Source organism: Rhyacophila brunnea, unplaced genomic scaffold (assembly GCF_057557595.1).
Source record: "Rhyacophila brunnea isolate RB1 unplaced genomic scaffold, BYU_Rbru_1.0 scaffold_3, whole genome shotgun sequence".
In the NCBI taxonomy this organism is placed as follows: domain Eukaryota; kingdom Metazoa; phylum Arthropoda; class Insecta; order Trichoptera; family Rhyacophilidae; genus Rhyacophila; species Rhyacophila brunnea.
Window position 1 is genome coordinate 34,676,841 of NW_028232965.1, and position 25,431 is coordinate 34,702,271.

General features: G+C 34.9%; 1 protein-coding gene across 1 annotated transcript; it reads left to right on the forward strand.

Moving 5' to 3' along the window:
• Positions 1-5,296: 5,296 nt before the first annotated feature.
• On the forward strand, positions 5,297-13,781 carry Sec61alpha (SEC61 translocon subunit alpha). The gene is made up of 10 exons (XM_085952452.1): positions 5,297-5,416; positions 5,612-5,679; positions 6,152-6,217; positions 6,585-6,795; positions 7,508-7,669; positions 7,950-8,045; positions 9,589-9,755; positions 11,254-11,394; positions 11,841-12,089; positions 12,991-13,781. Exons 1-10 carry the CDS (start codon positions 5,410-5,412, stop codon positions 13,252-13,254), a joined length of 1,431 nt encoding a protein of 476 aa, XP_085808578.1. The 5' UTR covers positions 5,297-5,409; the 3' UTR covers positions 13,255-13,781.
• Positions 13,782-25,431: the final 11,650 nt, after the last annotated feature.

The window sequence follows — 25,431 nt, forward strand, 5'->3', positions numbered from 1 at the left end:
AACAATTTGAACGGCCTTGGTTGTAGGAAACCGTTTAGGCGTTTTAGGTTGAAGACGGGTCCTTGACTGCCGTCTTGCTTCCTTACTAGAAACAGGGTTGAGAGGAAGCTTGGAGATGGCTCTGCCGATTCCAATACTCCCGATTTCTTCAGTTCCGCGATTTGTGAAGTGATCTCCGGCGATTGTCGCGTTTGGAAATTCTTCTGGAATTGTACGGAAGGCATTATTAGAGGAGGTTTCTTTATAATCGGAATACGGGCTCCCGTTATTATTCTTAATAATGGTGGTGGTGCACCCTTGGCCTGCCAGATTTCCTGGAAATGCTGGAGGCGTCACCCTGTGAACGTGGTGAGTGAGACTCGGTCACCTCCGTCTAGGGTAAGTGCCCCTCGCACCACTTCGGTTACCTCTGGGAAAACCTTGATTGGATGGGCGTGGACCTCACGGCAAGCCACCCCTAACCTCGTCTGATATCCTCCTCGTGTATCCCTGCCTCCGAAAGGTGTCCTTGTGTCCACCTGACGAAGTGCTAGGTTGACTCTCCCTGCCCTGATCAACCACTTTGGAGGTCTGATCGAAGACCTTCTCGCGACCCCCACCTCTTTCTAGGAAAACCGCCAGTTTATCTTTGTTGAAGATATGTTCGGCGCTAGGTGGGACGCTAGTGCTGACGAGTTCCCGAACTCCTTTACGACCGTCTCAAAAAGAGCCGTACCAATGGTGTGGTCGCTGGCAGAGTCGACCACTCGCTGTAACGAGTCCCGAATGCACTCGTTTTGAGCGAGCATTGCATTTTGGAGGCCGGCGATCGTACGCTCTATTAGATGTATGGTTTGCGATGAACGATCGTAGGGGCATAACTCATCGTTGAGTCCCAACTCAACGAAGGACGGGGCCGCCAAATACTGTTTTTGGGTTTCAGCATAGCGAACACCCGCCCAATTATCTGTGTCGAAAAGCTGGAGTCTGGTAAGTTTCGTTACCCGAGCTTTGCCTGGCGTCGGAAAAGCAGGCTCCTATACTACGACACTAAATACAGGCAACGGAATCCTGTTGGGTTTTTCCGCTGGTTCGGGCCTTGCGGCCCATAACAAACTTACCGGATAGTCGATGTTTACTGTCGGCTTCTGCGGAGTAGGTACCGCTGCAGGCACACCCTGTTAGGCCAACATTGAAAAGATGCGATACCTTATTATCCATTGACATTACTCATCATGACATCAGCTCACTCACGGGATCCTCCATCAGTAATTCCGACTCATGCGAGTCGGTCTCCATCGCCAGTCTTTCTACGACGTTGCTGTCTTCATTACGCTTCATGTTAATGCACAATTTCACAATTTTTACTGTACTTTCGTAAGACTCAATTTTTCCCGCTTGCGAACAAAGGAAAAATTAATCAGCTAATGAATAGCAGAGACAAAGTACGCCACCAACAGAAGCGTCAGTCCTGCCAGCCAGTTAAACAAGATGAGCAACCAGAGAGATAAATAATCGAGAAGAAAAGGGGGTAAAAAGCGGCCAGCACAGAAGAACACAAGGCAAAAAATACGATCAACATCTCAAGGGACTTCTGAGTCAATAGCGAATAATATAAAATTATCGATATATTTTAATGCTCGATACCGAAACATCAAACAATCGCAGCGATTATTCGCTGCAAAATCGCACTCAAGACGCAAGGCGGTCGATCAAGCGTGCTCTTTCCCGTAAGCCAATCCGAGCTTGATTGGCGAATATTTGCTTTGGTGTGTGGACCGCATTAATTACACATCAAAAAAGAAATTTATTATATTACCTATTTACACGTGTGTATTTTGAAAATATTTTATAAAATAAAAATATAACATGGGTTCGTTTTTTACATACCCACTGTTTGTAAAATTACTTGTTTATATAAACCTATTAGACACAAAATACAGATATCGTCGTTGCACCTGCAAAATCCGCTAAACGTTTTTTTTTTAGAAAATCGGTATTTTACTCTATGTGATAGAAAAAGACACGGCGGATGGGCCTGTGAAACCCGTTTTCTAATATCAAAGCTGGTTTAGAAAAATTCAAAACAAGCTATGTATTTTCATTTAAAAAATGGCTTGCAAAATACTGTATGTCACGTACTGTATGTCACATATCGCACTTTGAATTTAACAAAAAACTTACTATTGCGCCTGTTAATGACACATACCGGAGTTTGCACTGAGTCCTGCTTCAGAACGTGCATTTTACTGGTCGAAAAATAATATTTAAGCTCTAAAAACAGCGTGAAATGACATTACACTACATAATTATTTACGTTTACTTAAAGAAGAGTGTTAATTTTAAAAGCCCGGTCACTAATACAACTGTTTACTATAATATCCTAATATTATAACTTCTTAATGTGCTTTTGCAAACTTACTTATGAGTACATATTGTGCTATTATGGTATGTATATTATTCATAAATTAATAGGTACATAACTTTCGCTGGCATATTATTATAAATAAGTTTGAGAAATAAAATTACAATCGTTAAAGTTATATATCTCTCATCTCAAATATTAAACTTCGATTTTCTCAAAACACAATAAACTGATATGCCTCGAGATTATCACTTCTTTTACGATAATCTCAAATACTGATTTTGTTGATTACTTAGGTAGGTACCTACAATTTTTTTTAGATATCAATAGTTATAAGAAGAAAGTTTAGTTTACCAGTAGGCATTATTAGTGTTTTAGGCATAATTATTGAGAGATTATTTTTTTTTTGTTAAAATGTTAAGATGATTATTATTGTATTATTAAGTAGGTATCTGTTGGTTAAGAATAATATTTGGATTGTAGTACTAGTTACTATATTTTTCTTGTTTCGATAAATAAAATGTCATATATAATAAATTTATTTAAAATGATTTATCCATCCTTTTCCGTATATTTTTATTTACCCTTCACTCGATAATTACTTATTTATATGTAAATTTTTGGCTGTGAAGATAAAGATTTGTTTGAAATATATAATTGGCTTGGTTAAAGATATTTTATGCATAAAGTTAATATCATTTAATTATGTAATTATCAGGGCTCGAAATGGACTGGAACGCACCGGAGCGCCGTTCCGGTTCATAAATTCCACGAAATTATCGCTCCGTCTCGTGGAAATATTAATTTGACCGTCTGAGCTAGATATTTCACATAATAAAAAAATAACACACTTATTTTTATAAATCACATTTACAATTAATGTATTATAACATAATATATCTGATATAATGTTTGAGGCTTTCACGGTTGTTTTTTTTATCGTAGTAGATTTTTGGGTTTCCACCGTGTGTCCTTCTTCCTTCTTTGAAGAGATGATATCATTCCTTGTTAATGGACTTTACAACGAGCCCGAAACGTCGAGTAAAGAAGGAAGAAAGACACACGGTGGAAACCCAAAAATCTACTACGATAATATAGCTGATATTTTCGTAAAATTATCGAGCGCTCCGGTTCGTAAAATTTTCCATTTCGAACGCTGGTAATTATCATTTCTAACCTGGTGTAAATTCCGCTATGTCTAAAATACACGTTAATTAAAATCCGCTATATTCTGCCTCTACCACAAAGCGGATTAAAAGACCTACATAAAACCAGCTATGTGCTTTTTACCCACAAAAAAAAATTATTACGACTGAAGTGTTCAATGTTCTATTATAAATATCATTTATACTGAATCCGACGTAAGGATCTAATTTTCAGTTTATTTGTTTAGTAAAAAATGTGAGGCATAGCTGAGTAAATCAGTTTTTTTCCTTCAGGAAAAGTTGTGTTTTTTTACATAGCAGATTTTGGAAGCGCAGCGACGATATGTTGAAAATTTGATTATATAGTTAATTACAATATAAAATTTTATCTATTCAGCATATTAAATCATTATTCAAACAAAAAAAAAATACAGGTAAGTATAAAATTACAAAAGTGCTACATATACTTCATTACATACTTCATATAAATAAAAAAAAATGTTTGGTAGGTACCTATTCTTAAAAATATATTTAACTCTGAAGTTAAATATAAATCTATGTAAATAACGGATGTCATTAACTACCACTAAAAGTTTTTACTTTGAAAAACACATCGTATATTTTGGGTTCAAAATAATATTATGAGTACCTACGGCCCTGGAGTTTTTTCACAATAAACAACCATTTTTGACGTTTGTTGTAAAAGTTGTGAATTGTTATTGTAAAAAATCTTTTAGGAAAAATTATCAATGTATAAATTAATAGTATGCATAGGTATATTGTTCTGAAATGCTGTTACTCCTTTGTATTCTTTCATTAATACACACCTTTTTAGCCGAATAACGTAGAATAATAACAACACTCATTTATCCGGCATTCGCCATGTTTTTTTACGACTTACAGCTTCCAGTAATACCAACTGTCTTTTCTCCGTGTCGTATTTCTTCGTAGGTACGTTAATGATGGTATGTTCCCTCTTAATTCTTCAATCTCTTTGGTTCCCGTGGACATTCTGCCAAATGGTCCCAATCCCAATAAATCCAATCGTCCATTTGATTTGTTCGATTCAGTTTGAATGATACGAGCCTCGAAATCTATCGAGCCTGGGTGCTCCAGCGAAAAAATGTCCGAAGACTGTATTGTCTGAATTGTGTGCCAATGGAGCACAGACATTACACTGTCAAGGCTCGTGCGCTCATTTTGTAATAATAAGTGACCTTCGTGAACCGTGGTATTTTACTTCATTCTACTGAGACTGCATCATCGGCCGAAAAATTTACCTTTATTAGCCAAACAACGATAATTCACTATTTATTTTAATGTTTAGTATAATATTGAGAACTTTAATCTGTGATCAACGAACTCTGTACATATAACAAAACAAATTGACTTGATAGTATGCAAATATTATTTAATAGTCATATTATTTCGAACAATACCTTAAAAATATTAGAAATTACATTGTTTTAAAATTTGTGGTGGATTCTATCAAGGATGATTATGTATACCTGTTATTTTGCAATTTAAGAATCGTTAATTTTGTTACCCTTAAGACGTTGATACTTCAAATTGGGGATTACAAAAGAATTTAATAATTTGTATGAACTGATTTTACTAGATATTTATATTGTTAACTTCTATTATATAAAGAAATCGTGAATTGAACAAAATTTTATTTAAAAAAAATTTTTGTGATGGCAACTTAAAGGTCGAGGTCGTTACACGGCAATCCAACATCACCGGTCACGTGACGTGACGTTGAGGACGTGTCATTTGAAAGAGCCGAATGCTGCGGCTACGCACGCTCACTTCGTGCTAGATTGGTTTTCGGGTCTGGCTGCCGTCGTTTCTGTCAGTGGTATTTGGAGGAGTAATACGTGTTTATAGTCTCATTAAGAAGAAATTATCAATTAAGACACGATGGGGAGTAAGTAGACTATTGTGTTAAATTTGTTTTTGGGATTTTACCTGTCACTTAATTCGGAAATGGCTTTGAAATATAACCAAATTGAATGATTTGTCTCATCGTTTTTGCCCACGTATACAAAAGGCTTACATTTACCAATTTTGTATATGGAACGAATGATATTGTTGTACTAATTCATATTTATTTTTCTTCTAGTTAAATTCCTCGAAGTAATCAAACCGTTCTGTAGTATTCTACCAGAAATAGCGAAACCCGAAAGGAAGGTATGTACCGTGCAATTTGGCAGGCCTGATCGTTTTTCCTATTATTTAGAAAAATACCGTATGCTCCATTTAGAACTTTCTATTTGCCCTACATATTAGCCGTGTAAGGATTGTGTTATATCCTGAGGAAACATGGACAATTTTGTTTTGAATGTTCATGCAATTTTCAATATGGAGATATTTTCGGTCACAAATTATCTAATCATTTTAATATCTTGAACAATGACAGTAGTGTGGACATATTTTCGTTTCCTTTGATTTTACGATAATATTAATTTGAGTACCCATTACTTTCACTTTTAAAAATACTACATTTTAAACTGTTTCCTTATTTCCCATTTATTGTGACAGCATGATAATAAATATATTATTTTACAATCTATTAAAGATGAAGACCTTCTTAAATAATAATTTATTGTACAAAATAAGTTAATTTCTCAAAATATTATTAATGTGTTTGTTTTTCTTTCAGATTCAATTTAGGGAGAAAGTATTATGGACTGCAATTACTCTATTTATCTTCTTAGTATGTTGCCAGGTATGTTCATCATGAATCAAATGACCATGTTCCGCAAAATAATATTAAAAAAAAATCAAATCTAAAGCATAGTGTACCAATCACTTTCTAAACTTGCAATTGAAATACAAAAGTGACTGATCGTCTGTTTGAATGGGTACTATATATTATATACCTACCTAGATATATTCTCGATTGACATCTTTCACCATGTCATCTCAGAAAGCAATGGTACAGGACAACCATTTATAAATAATATATAAATTTATAAGAAGCCCATACATTTTCAATAACAGAAGAAGTTGTGTTGTACTTTCAAACTAGAATCAAATATACATGATGTATTTAGGAATACTTATGGGATGTTAAAGTTTCTTTTCTCCTTCAGATACCTCTGTTCGGTATCATGTCATCGGACAGTGCAGATCCTTTCTACTGGATTCGTGTGATCCTTGCTTCGAACAGAGGAACACTTATGGAGCTGGGTATTTCACCCATCGTCACCTCTGGCCTCATCATGCAGCTGCTAGCTGGTGCCAAGATTATTGAGGTTGGAGACACACCGAAAGACAGAGCTTTATTTAATGGCGCTCAAAAGTGTAAGTAATACGTGAATAACAAGGTTTTTCAAAACAATTAGTCGCAAAATGATCTTATTGGTTAATTGTTTTATTAAAAAGGAATAACATCAACTGACTTTGATAGAAATTGTTTATTTTAACTCTAATTGATGACATTTTGATACTATTCAATAGATAAGAATCGGCTTTAGCGACTTTACTTTCATTGCGATGTGATTGGCTAAAGCATAGCTCTAGGTATTGATATTACTATTATGATTTATAGCTGGCATCAGTAGTAATCCAAATTTTTAGTTGTGACGTACTTGCACATGAAAATAATTATTAATAAAATTATTTTCTATTCAATACTGGATTTCAGAATGTCTATTTGAAAAATTCCTAGAAACAACTATGAACCGAATTTAAAATATGTCTTTGCAATAAAAGTAATTTTAGAAACTTTAATCTTGGTCAATTGTATACCATATGATTAAAGAGACCGAAGAGCGAAACTCGGATTGCTATTTCCTGTGGAATTATACAAAAATCGAATGAATTATTATTAATAGGTATTTTTTTTTAATGTTCTAAAATTATTACCCCTTGTTTTGCTCATCCGTGTTTGCGTTTAGAAACACTATTAAAATTATACCACTAATAAGTTTCTGAACAAACGAGTATTGTGGTTTTTCCTCATTTTTCAATGTAGATTTGTTGTATAATTCTATATTGTTTTTCTTTTTTACAGTGTTCGGTATGGTGATAACTGTAGGCCAAGCGATAGTTTATGTAATGACCGGAATGTACGGAGAGCCAAGTGAAATCGGAGCTGGAGTTTGCTTGCTCATCATCATTCAACTGTTTGTTGCTGGTCTTATTGTATTACTTCTCGATGAGCTGCTTCAGAAAGGTATGCCATTTGACCTTTATGATTAATTATCAAGCCTCGTTGATTTTATTCAAAGAAATATTTTTTGTGCCTCTGGTATGATTATTAATAAATTCATTTTAATGTACAAATGTTTCTTGCATACTGTTGTTTTTCTGTTAATTAGTTAGTTTTTGGTAACATTATCAAATAATTACTAATTGATTATTTTTGGTCTTTCGTAAATTAATGGAGGTTATAATTTATATCTATAAAAACTTTTAAAAGTTTCTTTAATTCAATATGTTCATTTTCATTTCAGGTTATGGACTTGGGTCAGGTATCTCACTCTTCATTGCTACAAACATCTGCGAAACAATTGTTTGGAAGGCATTCTCTCCAGCCACTGTTAACACTGGTAAGTTTAAAAGCGATTGTGTCCATTTTAAACACACTATTTGTACATGTATATGTTACGCCGAATGTGCGAAATTGAATATTACATGTAATGGGCAAAATTTTGCCTAAATCATGAAAAATGCAAGCCCGTTGCCTTATTCATGAATTAGACAAAATATCTGGAGAGTGCGTGAAATCGGCAGTAATTTTTCTGCCTACTTCATGTCTTGGACAAATTAGATAGTAGCGCTACGGTGGTATTTTTTGCAACTAAACTAAATGTATCAAATGCTCATGGATTGGTCAAAATGTACATTTATATTATCTATGGTCAAAATAGATGATCGCGCTCCGTGGTGTTTTTTGCAACTAAACAAATGTGTCAAATGTCATTGATTATAATATAAAAATATACCAATCAATAACTACAATGACGTTCATATCCATTTACTATGCGCAAAAAAATTCTACGGAAGAATTTTATTGAAAAGTATTTTCGCGATTTGATTCGTGCTTGGGTATCAATTGTGCAATGGTCGATTGAATGTTTGTTGACTCTTGATAGCTAACCTCAAAATGGACATTCAGTTGAATAATTTAATTCAGAATTACAAAACCTAACCTAACCTAATAATAATAATATTATATTATGTCCAATTATAACTAATAAAACCATCCCTATTAAATTTACTTTTTCTTCTGTCATGTCATGACAGTTCAAGAATTCCATACCGTGGCGAATTCATGTACTCAGCAGAAAAATTACCTAATTCATGAATAAGGCAACAGGCTTGACTATTACATGAATTAGCCAAAATTTTGCCCATTTCATGTAATAGTCAATTTCGCACATTCGGTGTAACATATATAAAGCTTATCCATATAATCCATGTAACATAATTATTATTAACATTCTTTGAATTGAATATTTGTAACATTTTAGTATTGGAAACAGTTGTACAGCAAAGATAATCAATCACCCATGCTGATAATATCTTCAATACAGACAAATAATCAAAAATTCAAATGGGGTTTAAAATATTTTTTTATTAAAAAACAGTCCATTTGATTAGAAGTCATCAATGATAGGAAAATAGCTATTTATGCCTTCGATGTACCTCATAGCATCTTGCCTAAAGCAAAAAAAGTAAAAGTTCATCCACCGGATTATGAATATATGTCAGCACCCTAACCAACTGCGCTGTAATCCGCATATGCATCTGAAACTTACAATTTCAGTGATTGCAGTGCATTTATGTACATCCATAATATTATGTAATTGAATGTGTTGTTAATTTAATTTTTACTTTAAATTGAGTTTTAAATAATGTTTCAGACGTAACTTGTGGGAAATAAACGTTTTAAAATAAAACAGGACTGCAAAACCTAGACACAGATAGTGGGAAAACATGAATTTTGGGCATGTAAAATCGAGGTTCCACTGCATGTTTGATAATATGCAAACATATAACTATGAATATGTAATCCTAATGTTGGGGCTATTCATTGTTATGTGGAATATTAAACATGAAATAAATTTTTAAATTGTGTTGTGTTTCTAGGTCGTGGCACAGAGTTCGAAGGTGCTGTTATTGCTCTATTCCATCTTTTGGCTACCAGACAAGACAAAGTCAGAGCTCTCCGTGAAGCTTTCTACCGCCAAAATCTTCCCAACCTAATGAATCTTCTGGCCACTGTCTTAGTCTTTGCTATAGTAATATACTTCCAAGTGAGTTTCTCTTTTACATTACATTTATCAATCAATCATATCGTTGTTTGTGGTACATACTTAGATTAGTTATTCTCAAGGATGGGGTTAAATCATTTATTAAAGTTTTCAATATCTTCATCCATTATATTTGTAACTTCAAAATCTCTTTAAATGAATGTATTTTAACCGCGCAGCTTAAGTATCGACCTATAACGTCATGGGTCCCAGGTTCGAATCGTGGATCTGGCAAATACACAAATTGTTTTTAAATTTGTGTTTGAGTCAGAGTATGGACCTAATACAGCGTTTCCCAACCTTTTTTGGCTCGCGTACCACTTGGTAGTACATCACGCTTAATTGTACCACTTTGTAAAAATGATTGTATTTCGAGAAATTTGTTATTCTATTTGCATTATAAATTTTATAGGGTGACTATATTTCCCAGAACTCAATTTATTTAAGTTTAAAAAAGAATACCAAAGGTTTTATTTTTTCTGATAAAAATGAGACATTTGAACTTTACATATTACAATGTTTTTTTTTTTTTTAATAAAAGATGCCGAAGCTCATTTCTTGTTGAAATTCAAAACCAGGACATTTAAAGAAGTTTTTTTTTTGACAACTAATTTTTATTAAAAAAAAACATTACATATAATTAAATTAAATTATTTGTATAAAAAAAAATGAAATGCGCCGCAGGCAATTTTTTCCCAAAAATTACCGATATTAATAGAAAATATATGTATATAAAATTTTGCACGTTTTGCACTGAATTTTCAGAACTGTCATTTGGATAACTTGGCAATACATCACTGTCCGTGTTTTGTTTGAGATTTTGGCACATACCGGTTTTTAACCACTGATCCATGTCTTATTAAAAAAGAAAAAAGTTAGTTAACACACAGGATCAACGAAGTTTAATAAACAAAGATGATACAATCACAAACAACAACGCATCTGTCACTCGTAAGCCACGCGCTCAAGTGAATGGAGTACAGCAACATTATAACAGTGACAGCGACATTTCAAGTTACTTATAGCTAACGCGCTAAATTTAAAAGTGCACTCCAAAAATACGATATTGATTGTTGGATTTTCGATCATCGACTGTACATATTAACAACTGTACTGTATAATTATTATTAATTAAAATTTTGAATTATTGAAAAAGTACAATAGTTTAAATATTATTTTTATGACTGATTTTTTTTTACTTTTTATGTCCGCCATTACTGATTATTTTTCGCGTACCACCAACTATCCACTCGCGTACCACCGGTGGTACACGTACCACAGGTTGGGAACCGCTGACCTAATAGGTTGAGCAAGTGGCTAACATCCATTTCTTGTAAAAACAAAAATCTGTTAATACATACCTCCACTCCATGGAGGCCGATATGATCTTATTAGGATTGGACATAATCGAAACAAAAAAAAATTTAACCTCTTCCGATGTATAAAATTGATCTCATTTGATATGGTTTTTATATAATTTTTGTGTTTTGTCATTTTTCAGGGATTCAGGGTGGACCTACCGATCAAATCAGCTCGCTACAGAGGACAATACTCTTCATACCCGATCAAACTTTTCTACACATCAAATATCCCTATCATCTTGCAGAGCGCGTTGGTTTCCAATTTATATGTCATATCTCAGGTAAGGGCGTTTAGCCATATATTACGTTTGCTTATTTTTTTTATACTTATTAAAAATTTTTCAATTATAATATAATTGAGTTCCACTTGTAATTATGAAATATCAAAACTAAGTAAATGACAGTTTCACAAATTGTGTATTGAAATTTCTTACTTACTATATTACGAATATTTATTTTGATTGTTTGAAACTTTCAGTCAATTGTTGTATTTGGGCTGTCATTGCATGTTCTTTTCTCAACGTTTTGGGTTTGTTGTACGCCTCATGAAAATAACTTCCCCAACAAGCTTGAAATATTGAGGAACGAAGGGGGAGGTGGCACCCCAAAAATCAAATACAATTCATTTTTATTTCATATATTTATATTTAAAAAAAAAAGTGTCATATATTTAATGTGTACTTGAATTTTGTTTATCTCACTGGAAGTTTGATATAATCTCTTGCAGATGTTGGCCGTGAAGTTCAGCGGTAACTTTTTGGTGAACCTGCTGGGAGTTTGGGCGGACGTGGGAGGCGGCGGCCCGGCTCGGGCGTACCCTGTCGGTGGATTATGTTATTACTTTAGTCCTCCCGAATCACTGGGCCACATCGCTCAGGACCCCGTCCACGCCGTCCTCTACGTCATCTTCATGCTGGGCTCATGCGCCTTCTTCTCCAAGACGTGGATCGACGTGTCAGGATCCTCCGCCAAAGACGTAAGCGCCACGTTTGCTCACTTAATCCCAGAATTTACTTTCCACATTGATTGGCAAAACAATATAAATTTTGCCCAGCAGGCGAGACTTGAAAACGGATCGGTGCACTCGGTTGGAGTGGCATAGTGACTTGAGACTTTCACGGTTGGTTGTTATTTTACTTGGTTTTTGGGGTCTGTTCCTTATTTATTTGACGTTTTGGGGTCGTTGCAAAGGTCGTTTGCAAGAAATAATGTTGTGTTGTGTAATGTTGTGTCCACATTATCTCTTCAGAATGACCTCTCCAACGAACCCGAAAGGCAAAGAAAAAATACTTGGTGACGTCCTAAAAATCAAATACAGTCGAACTCGGTTATTACGATCACGGAAATACCTAGATCTCGGATGTAATGAGGAAACATTCGTTGACATATTAGTTTATGATTTTCTGCATACATTTATTCACTTTTATAACGAACTACTTATGCTACGTATGCTTAAATAGAACGTGGCGCGAAAAATGTTATATAACAATATAACGAGTAATGCTGATAATGAGCAAATTCAGTCGGTCCCATCTTCCTCGTAAAAACCAAGTTCGACTGTACAATAAATAACATGATGATAGCCTTTTCTACACTTACTTCTACACGACCAAACTAACATTGAAAAAACAACATGAGTTTTTGCCAGCTGCGAGATCGAACCCACGACTTGACCAGCCACTCGACAATGAATTAAGTTTTAAAAATTGGAAATATGCATTTCATATGTGATTTTCCATATATTTTTGACTATTATAAAAAGAGAGTTTTTAAATCTATCACTTCGATGATATGTTGTGTTTGTATTTTATGGATGAGTAGTTTTATCCACGCAATTAGAAGATATCATTTACTGATTCAGCCTTAATTTATGACAGGTGGCGAAACAACTGAAAGAGCAACAGATGGTGATGAGAGGTCACAGAGACAACTCCATGATCCACGAGTTGAACCGCTACATTCCGACGGCGGCTGCCTTCGGAGGGCTGTGCATAGGGGCGCTGTCAGTGTTGGCGGATTTCCTCGGGGCCATTGGCTCCGGGACGGGTATTCTCCTCGCTGTCACCATCATCTATCAATACTTTGAGATATTTGTCAAAGAACAGTCAGAAATGGGAGGGATGGGTACGATACTCTTCTAAATGACAGATACTCTCTCGTAACGATTCACTCCCTGAAGAGAATTCCGAAAGTTTGTGAGTGTGAACTGTTTATTTATGAATTATCAAATTTAATCGAACGGAGGACAGTGTTCGTTTCATGACGTGATAGAGCGGTCGGATCGGAGTCACGGCGACATCTTTGATCTTATACGTGGAAACTGTTTGTTTATAAGTTTTCTTTCGAAGGGATTTACAAATTTTCATCCTAATAAAAATGCAGGTACTTTGTTTTTATTAAATTTGTGCCGTGTCTAAAATACTCGTTATAATTTTGTCGTCAGAGCCTCGATGATTACGTTTGTATTGAATTTTCCACACGGTGATGAGAAGCAGCGGACGCCGTCGACATTGTACGAAAATGTTTATGATGTTTTCAACTTGTCATAATTTTAAAATATATTTATAAGATTTTTGTAATTAAGTGCTGATCACTACTATAGACAAGTAACTTAAAACTTTTGTTAAGAGAAAATTAAATAAAATCCTAAAAAAAGAGCTATTTATTATTAACTGTTTTCATTTTCCCCTCTTCAAGATCCACTTATCCCAGAATATCGTTACATGGTAAAAAGTGATACCATGCATAAACCTTTAGCACCATCAGAGTTATAATCTGTATTGTCACAATAGACTACAAGAAGATATAATATGCTCTTCATACTATATTTAAAAATCCAGTAACAATCCTATTTCATGCCAAATTAAAAAAAAATCTCAGCACACTTTCATTGGTATCATCACTTGAAATGTTTTTAAAGTGTTTTTCAACCTTTTTACTAATTCTGCACACCTGACTGTCATAACTCACATGGCATTGATATAATAATAATTAGACATGATGCTCCCTATAAAGTGCTGCGATTCATATTAATCTACTGGGACAGAGCGCGTGGAAACGAAGCAATCAGTAAAATGTGTGAGCAGCTAATTTGCTGTTCAATTTTCATGTTAAACTAATGCATGTGTAGATGAGCTGCCATTAACGGCGTCTAGCTAGTATAGTATCTGTTGATTGTTGTCATGGGTGTAGGTTTGATGTTCTTTATGGGTATACATATGAAGCTGTGGGTCGCGGGTTCGAGCCTGCGGCTGGTTAAAAAATACTTTTTGTTTTCAATGTGTTTTTGATCCAGTGCAATGAATCAATGGGTTGGGCGAATGACTAACAATGATTTTATTATTTTTTGTAAAAAAAGGCTGTTAATACAACTTCCACTTTGGAAGCCAATAATATGATTTGCTTAGAATCGAATACGGAATTAGTTTTTTTTTTTTTTTTTCCCCGACCAGGTCTGATCCTTATAGGATCATATGGGGCTCCACGCAGTAGAGGTTTGTATTAACAGATTTTGTTTTTTACGAGAACTGGATGTCAGCCACTTGCTCAACCTATTAGGTCCATACCCTGACTCATAAATTGAAAACAATAAATGTGTACTTGCCAGACCCAGGATTCGAACCTGGGACCCACGGCATTATAGTCCAACACTTAAGCCGCGCGGCCACTGTGGGTATATTTATATATATTATTTTATATTTATTTATATGTGGTTATATTTATATATTTCTTTATACCTAGGTAAAATTTGGTGGCACACTAGGACACTCACTTGTGGTACACTGGTTGAAAACAGATTTTTCCTATTATGTACATTTGAAATGAGAGACTCATTTAATTTATTTATTGCAAACACCTTTTAAAAAGTTTAATTTCTTCGCAAAAATTCTTGTCTCTTAACAGCCCACTTGCTTTTACACACATGCACAGGTTTTATGGTATTTTCAAAGCATTAGCCTGAACATTCCTTAAAGATTGTAGATAATCTCTTTATATAATTTTGAAGCATTATTATCCTTTATATTTATTTTAAACATTTGATGACTGCAGAAAGTATTTTTATTACATAAAATAGTATTCTTTTAAACCTCTCGATCTAATGTTTTAGAATATAGTCATATTTCAGTTCCAATCAATGCATTTTATCACACAACAAATCAACGTATTTAAAAATAACTGTTCTTCTGCAGTTTTGCACTTACACCGACGATAATATAGTACCTACTACAAAATATACATATTTAAAAAAAAAACCATAGAAATGTATGGATTGAATATTGACATGCTTCCTCCATAACAACCAATAGTGCTAATTTTATTATAGTTATCAGTTAGAATTGTTTTATTAGACTGCCACTAAAAATAATATTACAAAGTCAAATGATTGGTAATCAATTTTTTAAATGAGATAAACCCATTTTTTTGTGTCTGAGGTCAATGCTTGAAAGACAGACTAATTTCTGAGAAATTTAAACTGCATCATCATCAATGAAAATTAATACCAAGGGGGAAAAATATTTGAATGTTGATCTCATTTCACTAAATGCAATGAATCAGGTGACATTTAGTAGATGCTTGATTTTAATCTATGAAATAATATTTTGTCGCACATAGGTAGCGCCGTCATATTGCAAGAAAAATTATTGATACCAGCGCATCTATTCTATACACAAAGCTGCTATCAAGGGTAGTTTTATCATATTTATGTATTGAGGTATTATAATTGTTACAATAAGTTAGCCGTCTAAACTGATAATATAGTATAGCGGAACAATTTAGCTGTGAACTTGCGCAGATTGCAATTTCTTCTAATGCACATGAATTACACAGAATGAATCTAATTATTGTTACCGATTCTATTTCTGACTGCTCTTACATGAAACTTTTGGTTTGTTTTCTCTCGCTCGGCGTCGCTGGTATATTTATAATATCGGTATCCATAAAATTTGTGTTGAACAAATATGAAGTGTATGTGTGCGATGAACATAAGAAAAATGTAATTATTCATATTTATGTACTAGGAAATATATATTTTTGGAAACAGCTGTGTAAGGAAACATGACGTAAGAAGAAAAGATACATTAATAAAAAAATAAACTAGCAAAATGTCAGTTCTGGGTTCTAATTCTTGTGAATCCATTGAAATGCCTCAATATTTTACTATATTATGTTTTATATCAGGGGTAGTCAACCTGGTCCCTGCCGCCCACTAGTGGGCGTTCCAGCTTTCATGGTGGGCGGTAGGGGTTTAAAAAACATTTTCATTATGCATCAGCCTCAGCGATCTCATTAATAATTAATTAAATGTACTTTCATCAGACTTCATGCTTCTATGTATGCAAAGTATAAATAAAAAGATAAATTTAATTACAGTAAGTTGTTTTATAAAGATTTATTCTGCCAAACTTAGCGAAAGTCTGACATACAGTATTTGGTAAGTAATTATTATTATATGCTATAACTTGCTGTAACTCTGCTTTATAAATTTTATAAAGTAAAGTTACTTCCCTACTTTATAAATCACCATTACTGTGAAACCGGTGGGCGGTTTGAAAATTTTACTACTAACATAAATACAAAAGTGGGCGGTAGGTATAAAAAGGTTGACTACCTCTGTTCTATATGGTTAAAAAATTTAAACCCTGGTCTGATAGAAATTTGAAGGTTCCAAGCCAATGGTAAAATAAATTGGTATGTATAATACTACACAGTTGGTGTCGAATCAATGTAACATAACTACAGTTAAACTTGGTTATTACGAGGAAGATCGGACCGACTGAATTTGCTTGTTATAAGCATTACTCCTTAAATCATTATATAACATTTTTCGCGCCACATTCTATTTAAGCATAGAACATAGAAAATCTGAAAACCATCATAAAAATCCCCGAAACAAGCATGGCATTCATAAACCACAAAAGAAGTTGTTTATTGTAATGAAGTGCTGAGCCTCCGGCGCTGGTAGGTATCTACTTGACTTCACAAAGCTTGGATTTTTTACATGCAATTTCAACCATATGCGTGGATACTTTTTCAATGTTGTTGGCGAAATCACCAATTAGGTACACTTAACTAGTGTCATAAACGTAATGCGATCCCGGCGGCATCGGTCTAGTTCAGTGGTCGGCAAACTCATTAGTCAATAGAGCCAAATATCAACAGTACAACGATTGAGATTTATTTTGAGAGCCAAATTGCTTCAACTTACTATACAGGTAGGTACACTGTTAACGTGATATCATTCTTAACAATGATCTTATTTATTGATAAAAATTAAATTGTAGATAAGGTATCAATAAAATTAAATCATAAATATGTTGTGACTGACCAACACTTATGGTGAACAATGGCCTTTCATCTCCTTGAAAAGTTTTGGTAAGTCAGGTATGTATGTTGTTGCTTTTTAATGTTAGGCACGATTGCAGTTCTCATTAATAAGACGACTTTTCAATTTACTCTTGATAAGGTTCATGCTTGAAAAAGATTGTTCGCATGAATATGCAGAACTGGAAAGGGAAAGAATTATAATTCTTAATCCATATGCTTTATTTATAATAGAGTTGATAATCTTAATCACCAATTCCATAACTTTGCAAATGTTTGCGCACAAAGCTCTTCTTGACAAATGATACAATGGTAAGGAAGTATATTGTGATTTTTTTTCTTTCAAAATAGCAACAACCCCTTTTCTTACGCCGGTCAAACTTGTTGAAATTGACACAATTTTATCGAGTGGAATAATATGATGTTTTTCCATACACTCAATTACAGCATTTGCAATATCCTCTCCACGTGTTTGACATTTGAGTGGCAATAATCCTACAAGTTTTTCTTTAGGACCTGTAGATGAAATAAATCGTACAAAACGTGAAACTTGTGCTGTATCATTTTATGTCACAAGACTCGTTAACTGCTATTGATAAAGCTGAAACCAATTAAAGATCTTCGACTTGCTGGTTGGTTATATTCGAAGACATTTTGACTGTTCCATCTTTCACTGTTTTAGCCCTACGTGGTCATTTGTGGCAGAGCCACACCTAAGGGGCCAAAGAGCCACATGTAGCTCGCGAGCCGCGGTTTGCCGACCACTGGTCTAGTTAACTGCCCGGTTGGATTTTATTGCGTAGGGTGGTCAAAAATGTTGTTTTTAAACGATCGACACATTAACAGTTTTGCTCGGTATACCCGAGAAGTAGCTCGTTATAAAAGTGAATAAATGTATAGCGAAAATCATAAACTAAAATGTCAGCGAATGTTTCCTCATTACATCTGAGATCTCGCTATTTCCGTGATCGTAATAACTAAACACTGGCCGTCTGGGGTTCTTTTTTTTTGGGGCCGAACTGTAATATTGCAACAATTTTTAATTAAAAAAATCGTTAATAATTTATGGAACCTATGTTTTCCAGAAAATTAAGTTGTAAGATGTAGTAGGTACAATGAAATATGAAATAAATAATATTGATATAGTTATAGTACAAAGTACTAGAGACTTGGATACCGAGGAATTTTCGTTATATAGAAGCTGGTATTAGTATAGTTTAGTACTTATTTAGACAAATTATTGAAGAATACAGTCACAGTAATTCATTAACTATTCAATGTGATCTACGGTGGAGAAAAAATAACAAGTATGTGAGAACTTCCTATAAGTAGTTACGTACATGCCTCCCAGTAGTTTTCAAATAAATCACATATAAATGATCTGTCAGCATTATGATGATAATGCCATTGTATTAATTGATTAGTAAATTGGAATTTATCGATGACAATTCTAAACACAATAATAAATAATAGGCATATTTTCGAGCTAAATCCGTAATAAGTTCCGTAATCATATTATGAATTTTGATCGTGTAGCTGTAGCCGATAGCGAATAATTGGCGTTGTATTTTCCGATATTTTTATACCGCAGGCCATATAATAATAATATGTATGTTTCTATGATATTTCTCAGTGACAGAATGTTATTTAAAAGAAATGCATTTTAGTGTAAAGTCGTAAAGTGATATTTCTATAATGTATTTTCTCCAACAATTTATGATGACTACGATCATTATAATTTAATTCTGGTCCTGATCCAACAAGCTCACATAAATTAGAATATTAGCAAAATAATTGAGAGTTACCATTTCATAAAAATTAGTGTTTTTTTTTATAAAAATAAAATAACGCGTAGTCCAATTCTCTTACATTAATTCACAAGAATAGGCGAAATTGACCGCAACTGTACACAAACGACAAAATGGAGCTGCTTTCGGGTAACATAAAAATAATGGGAAGTACGTTACCTTATTGGTTTGGTTTGGTTATTTATAAGAAAATAAGATTGTCAAGTGTAGAGAAATATGGGATAAACTTGAACACGTGTTAAGGAATATGTATGTCTGTGTCATAATATGCACTTATGTTTGTCACATAAACGTCACTCGCATTAATAATTGGTAATATTTGAGGACATTCGGAGGGATTTGCATTTCATTCATTTAATAGATTGCCTCTCATTGAGTCATTTGCAAAAACTGCCGTCAAAGTCTTAGACCAATTGTAAGTACAGACAATTCATATAAAATTATTCTTTTTAATTTCCTACCATGTGTGTTAATAATATCCATCTTTTGCTACATTTAAAATGAATTTCATCTAAATCAAATGCATACCTGAAATGAGTAACCAAGTTGATAAAAAAAATATAATTTTACAACTCAGTTGTTCTACATTTTAAATCTTATTTAATATTATTACTTAAAAATAACAATAATGGATGAAATATAATATTCCTAAATATAAAATATACGAACTATGTAAACCCGCTGTTCATATTGTTTTTAAAACATATTGTATTGTTATTTTTTTTCCAGATTATCCTTTGCTTTGTAATTTTATTATTGTAAATCCACGCCATTATGGCTGCTGTATTAAATCTAAAATGTAAACATAAATTTATATACAATATTGGTATATACTACAGCTGATGATGATACATACTTCTTCTTCTTCTTTGGCCATATCCGCCCCTTAGCTGGAGCATATGGACACCACGCGGCGCCTCCAAGAATTCCTGTCGCTCGCCAGTCTTCTTGCTTCGTTCCAGGTCAAACCAGCATCCCGTAGCTCCGCCGTATACACTCTGTAGATTGTATTTAGCGGCCTTCCAGGTCGCCGGAATCCAGTCGGCTTGAAGAACAGGCAAGCCAGGTTAAAGTTCTCTTCTGGCATCCGCAGCACGTGGCCGAGCCAGGTCCAACGTCGCCTCTTCACTTTCAGCGTGATGAGAGGCTGCTTGGTACGTTCTCTTATCTCCTCGTTGCTCCTAAAGTCATACCACCGCACACCCAGTATTCGTCGCAAACATCTGTTTTCGAAGCTCAGTATACGGTTGCTCTGAGCCTTCGTAAGGTGCCATGATTCGCTACCGTAAAGCAGCACTGTCAGAATGCAAGCGTCGAATAGGCGGCATTTGGTTTTGACCGAGTACAATCGTGAGTCCCAGACATTTCGCATTGAGTTGAATGTTGCTCCATCCATTCCCATTCGGATAGCGAGCTCTTTCTGCAAAATGGCATCTCCCGTGATGTGTACCCCCAGCAGTGGCGAAGGGTGGAGGTAGGCTGTTAAGATCCGCCATAAATAGTGCACATTAAACTTTTTCAAACATACATATTTGTTATCATTGAAATAAGACTACAATTAACAGATAGTGTAGGTTAGATTTTAAAATTCAATTAAACCCTGAGAAACCAAGCCATAATAGATATTAGTCAAAAAATACATGTCTATCTATAAAATATCTAAAATTATGCAATTAAATCATACATAACTTTGAGTATTTTATAGATAGAATAATATTTTTTATTTATTATAGTTTGGTTTACGCAGGGCTTAATGAATCAAAAAAATGAAGCAAAAATATGTGTAATATGTAGTTTTAATCCAACGAAAACAAATAACTATGAATGAAAAATTGTACACAATTTTGTCGCATTGCCCAAATTAGACCAAATCTATTATGGTTTCGTTTAGGCAGGGTTTAATTGATTTTTAAAAACTAACTAATACCATCTGTAAATTGTAGTCTTAGTTCAATAAAAACAAATACATATGACTAACAAAGTTTAGTGTGCACTATTTATAGCGAATCTTAACAGCTTACCTCCACCCTTCGCCACTGACCCCCAGGTACTTGAAGCTGTCGACGCTCTCGATGTTTTGTCCATCGCTAATCAGAGGGAAATCTGGATCAGGACAGGTGCTATTGCACAAGACGTTTGTTTTCTTCGCATTGATTTTCAAACCAACGCGACAGGAGTTGTTATGCAACCTGTCGATTGTCTCTTGAATGCCCTCGATTGAGTTGTCGAATAGGACAGCATCATCGGCGTATTCCAGGTCGCATAGCTTCACCGTGGGGGTAACAGGTATGCCTCGGTCGGGTGGTATTGACTTCCGTAGTGTGAAGTCAAAGAGAATGATAAAGAGAAACGGTGCAAGGACACAACCCTGTCTGACTCCGGTCGTGACCCCAAACCATTCCGTGACAGTGTCTCCAATTCTGACACAGCATTCGCTATTCTCGTGCAGGCTTTTGATTATGGCAATGATCTTGGGAGGGATCCCGTATGCTCCCAGTAACATCCAGAGGGAGGGGCGGTGCGGACTGTCGAAAGCCTTCTCATAATCCACAAAGCAGCAAGCCATCGGACTGTTCAGCTCATGGTTCTGCTGGAGAAGACATCGAAGGTTGTGGATTTGGTCTGCACACACTCGACCAGGTAGAAACCCGGCTTAGTTTTTCCTGAGGACGTGCATTATTGGGTCCGTTATTCTCATCAAAATGATGTTTGCCAAAATCTTTCCCGGAACACTGAATAGCATAATGCCTCGGTAATTGTCGCAGCTTAGAGGATCACCTTTTTTAAGAAGTGTGATGATTTCACCGTTCACCCAGTCCCTTGAGCAGCGCCCTTCTTCCCACACCTTTGTCATCAGATGAAACATAGGGTGCAGGATTGCGCTCAAGCTGTACTTGAGGAATTCAGGATGAATCCCGTCTCCCCCCGGTGCCTTTCCGTTCTTGAGCCTTTTCACAGCCGATTTTATCTCAATCTCGGCAATCGGAAATGCCGGTCGCTCGGGGAATGTCCAAAAGTAAAGCTTCCACAGATATGTCAAAGGGATCCAAAGGGGGTGGGCGGTTCAGCACTCCGCAGAAATGATTCTTCCAAATCTTCTTGACGCATTCTGCGTCAGACTCTATTGCTCCACTGGGACCACGAATGGCTCCGGGAGTCGGTGGTCGCCTGCCGCAGACTTCACGGGTGATTTGGAAGAGTTTCCTGGTGTCATTTCTGCTTGCTGCGTCCTCTGCCGCTTCAATTTGCCGGTTCATAAAATTGCGCTTGTCCAACCGCACGGATCGTTTGACTACCCTGTCTTGGGTCTGGTAGTCAGTCCGGCGGTCCTCGTTTCGGTCGGGGTCTGTCTCCTTGTCTCTCAGGGCTTTCAGCCTGGCTCGTTCACCAATTTCAACCCACGTTTCGTCAGACATCCACTTTGGCTGGTCACTCCTTCTGGTACCAAGGATGGTACGAGCCGATGACACAATCGCACTCTTTATGAGGCTCCAGTCCGCCTCAAAGAGGACGGATTCAGATTTGTGCCGCTCGTAGATACGATCTACACTATCTCGTACAGCAGTTTCGAATTCGATCCGAATTCTTCGGCCTCGGAGCTTCTCAACGTCAATTCGTTCGTGCTTTGGAGGCCTCGCCTGGCGACTGAGTTTTACTCGAATGTTTCCAATAAGTAACTCATGATCGCTATGGATATCGGCGCCTCTGTAAGTACTATCGTATGGAAAATAATTCAATATTAAGTTGTGGTAATATCATAATAAAATCGTCTTCAAGTTTTTGTCATTGGTATGGAACCTTTTTTGATACCTACGGCAGGTGAATTTTAAACACAGCAAATTTTTCACGGTGATAAAGTTACGCTATTTCATAATGTATATAAATCAGTCATTTAATAAACAAGGACAAATATCACCAACAAGTTAGTTGAAGTAAACAACCCACGTTCTCTACACTTAATTGATTTTTTATACAATAATATGTACCTATATTTTGTACTGTTATTCAATTGAAAATGTCTATTAGGATAAAATCGGTTGAATATCATTAAAATTATGAAATAAATGTGGAAAAAGAACGAAGAAATATAGACCATTCATATAAGTGTTCTAATGAAATATGTACCTAGGTACCTACCAATCGTTTTATGTCATGAATAGTTCTTTACACTTTATAAGTATTTAAATCAAATACATATAATTATAAATACACGATTAACACATTGACCGCTGACTAGATAATTACTTTTTAATTACCACACTTAAAAAGCATGCTAATTACATCGAATGGCCACCTAATCGGCGCGTTTTTAGTGTCCAATGTGTTAAATGGGACGGCGGCGACTTTTTTTATAATTAACGTTACACACCTACAAACCTGTAGAATGGGCAAAAATGGAACTACGAACTACCATAGGACGCTATTTTGAAAGTTTCATGCGAATGTCAGATTTTGTCCAGTTACGAGTTTTGATTGGGTAGTTTTCGACAGTGGCCCCCGATCCTATTCTTCAGATAAGTTTGTAGGTCTGTAACCTGCATTTTATCTACTCAAGGTCTTATAACTAATTTAGTCACGGTGAGTAGTATAGTGTGGCATTGAGGATTAGTAACTCTGGAATATTCTAAATCTAAATATATTAACGGAATACGTAATATTTATAATAAACGTATTCAATAAGTGAACATCTGAAGCAATATTATATTGCAAAACCTTTAGAAGAATGCAATTACGCCTTACGCAATACATAATATTATAATGTAATAGTAGGTATTATAATTATTCAAACGAATATTTCCAGGGATGTCTCGCATCTATTGTATTCTATAGACCGTACGCCACTGGTATTTTGAAGAGGAAATTTCTTACGATCAATTTGATGAAATTCTTCAATGTCAATAGTTTATAATCAAATAGATCAGTTTGGGCAGAGCATCCTCAAAATACTTAAATATTTTCTTTTATTATTTTAACTGTTAATTCATGGTGGAACTGCATTGTATTGTTGTTTTAATTTAATAAAACGCATTTTTTTTGTAGTACTTATTCCACTTTTAATCAATAAATTAGGACGGTTTCGTCCACCTCAGAGGGACATTTTCAACATGTTTCAGTTGAAAATGTCACTCTGAGGCCGACTAAACCGGTCCTAATTTATTGATTAAAAGTGGAATAAGTACTACAAAAAAAAAAAATTGCATTTTATTAAATTAAAACAACAATACTTAAATATCTAAAGAAATAAATAAGTATAATATGACTTTTTTTATCGATATGTAGGTTATTTCGCGATATCGGTATTGATACTTGGTAATACTAATAGGTATCAATATGATACTTTTAGAACATAAAACGGGTCAGCGGACAAAATCTTTCAATATTTGTATTTATAGTAGTGGTAGGTACGCAAAAGCTATTCGATATTTAATTATGAAAAAACATATTCTACACACATTTTATAAAAATGGTTCACCATTACTTTCGTAATACGACCTTTTTAATTGGGTTGTGCGAATTTGAATTCTTTTCGTATGCCGCACATCGCATTTTAATATTGGCAAGATGATTATTTTAATTACAATAATTACCATCGCACCCCAGCTGGCAGCAAAGACAACTCAAATTTTGCAAAAATGTCTTACCAAGGTCCAAAATTACTGAGGATATCTGATTCGTCCACCAATTTAATGTGTTTTTTTATGGGTTGACCGTTAAAGACATGAACTGTCCGGTGTTTAGTAATAACCAAGTTCGATTGTATAATATTATATTAACTGGAGTTATTAACCAAAGACAACTCAAATTTTGCAAAAATGTCTTACCAAGGTCCAAAATTACTGAGGATATCTGATTCGTCCACCAATTTAATGTGTTTTTTTATGGGTTGACCGTTAAAGACATGAACTGTCCGGTGTTTAGTAATAACCAAGTTCGATTGTATAATATTATATTAACTGGAGTTATTAACCCATAGGCATAGCTGATTAGATTACAAAGGTATTTGAAGAGCACGATTAATATACAACAGTAATTTTAATTAAAAATTTAACCGAATAGTGCTAAGTTGAAGGGAACTTTCTCTATATAGACCACACGTTCCCAACCTTTTTCGAGTCGTGACCCCATTTTATAGAAGCCCAGTGACCCGCGACCCCGATAAATTATAAAATGTGTTTTTAATAGGAT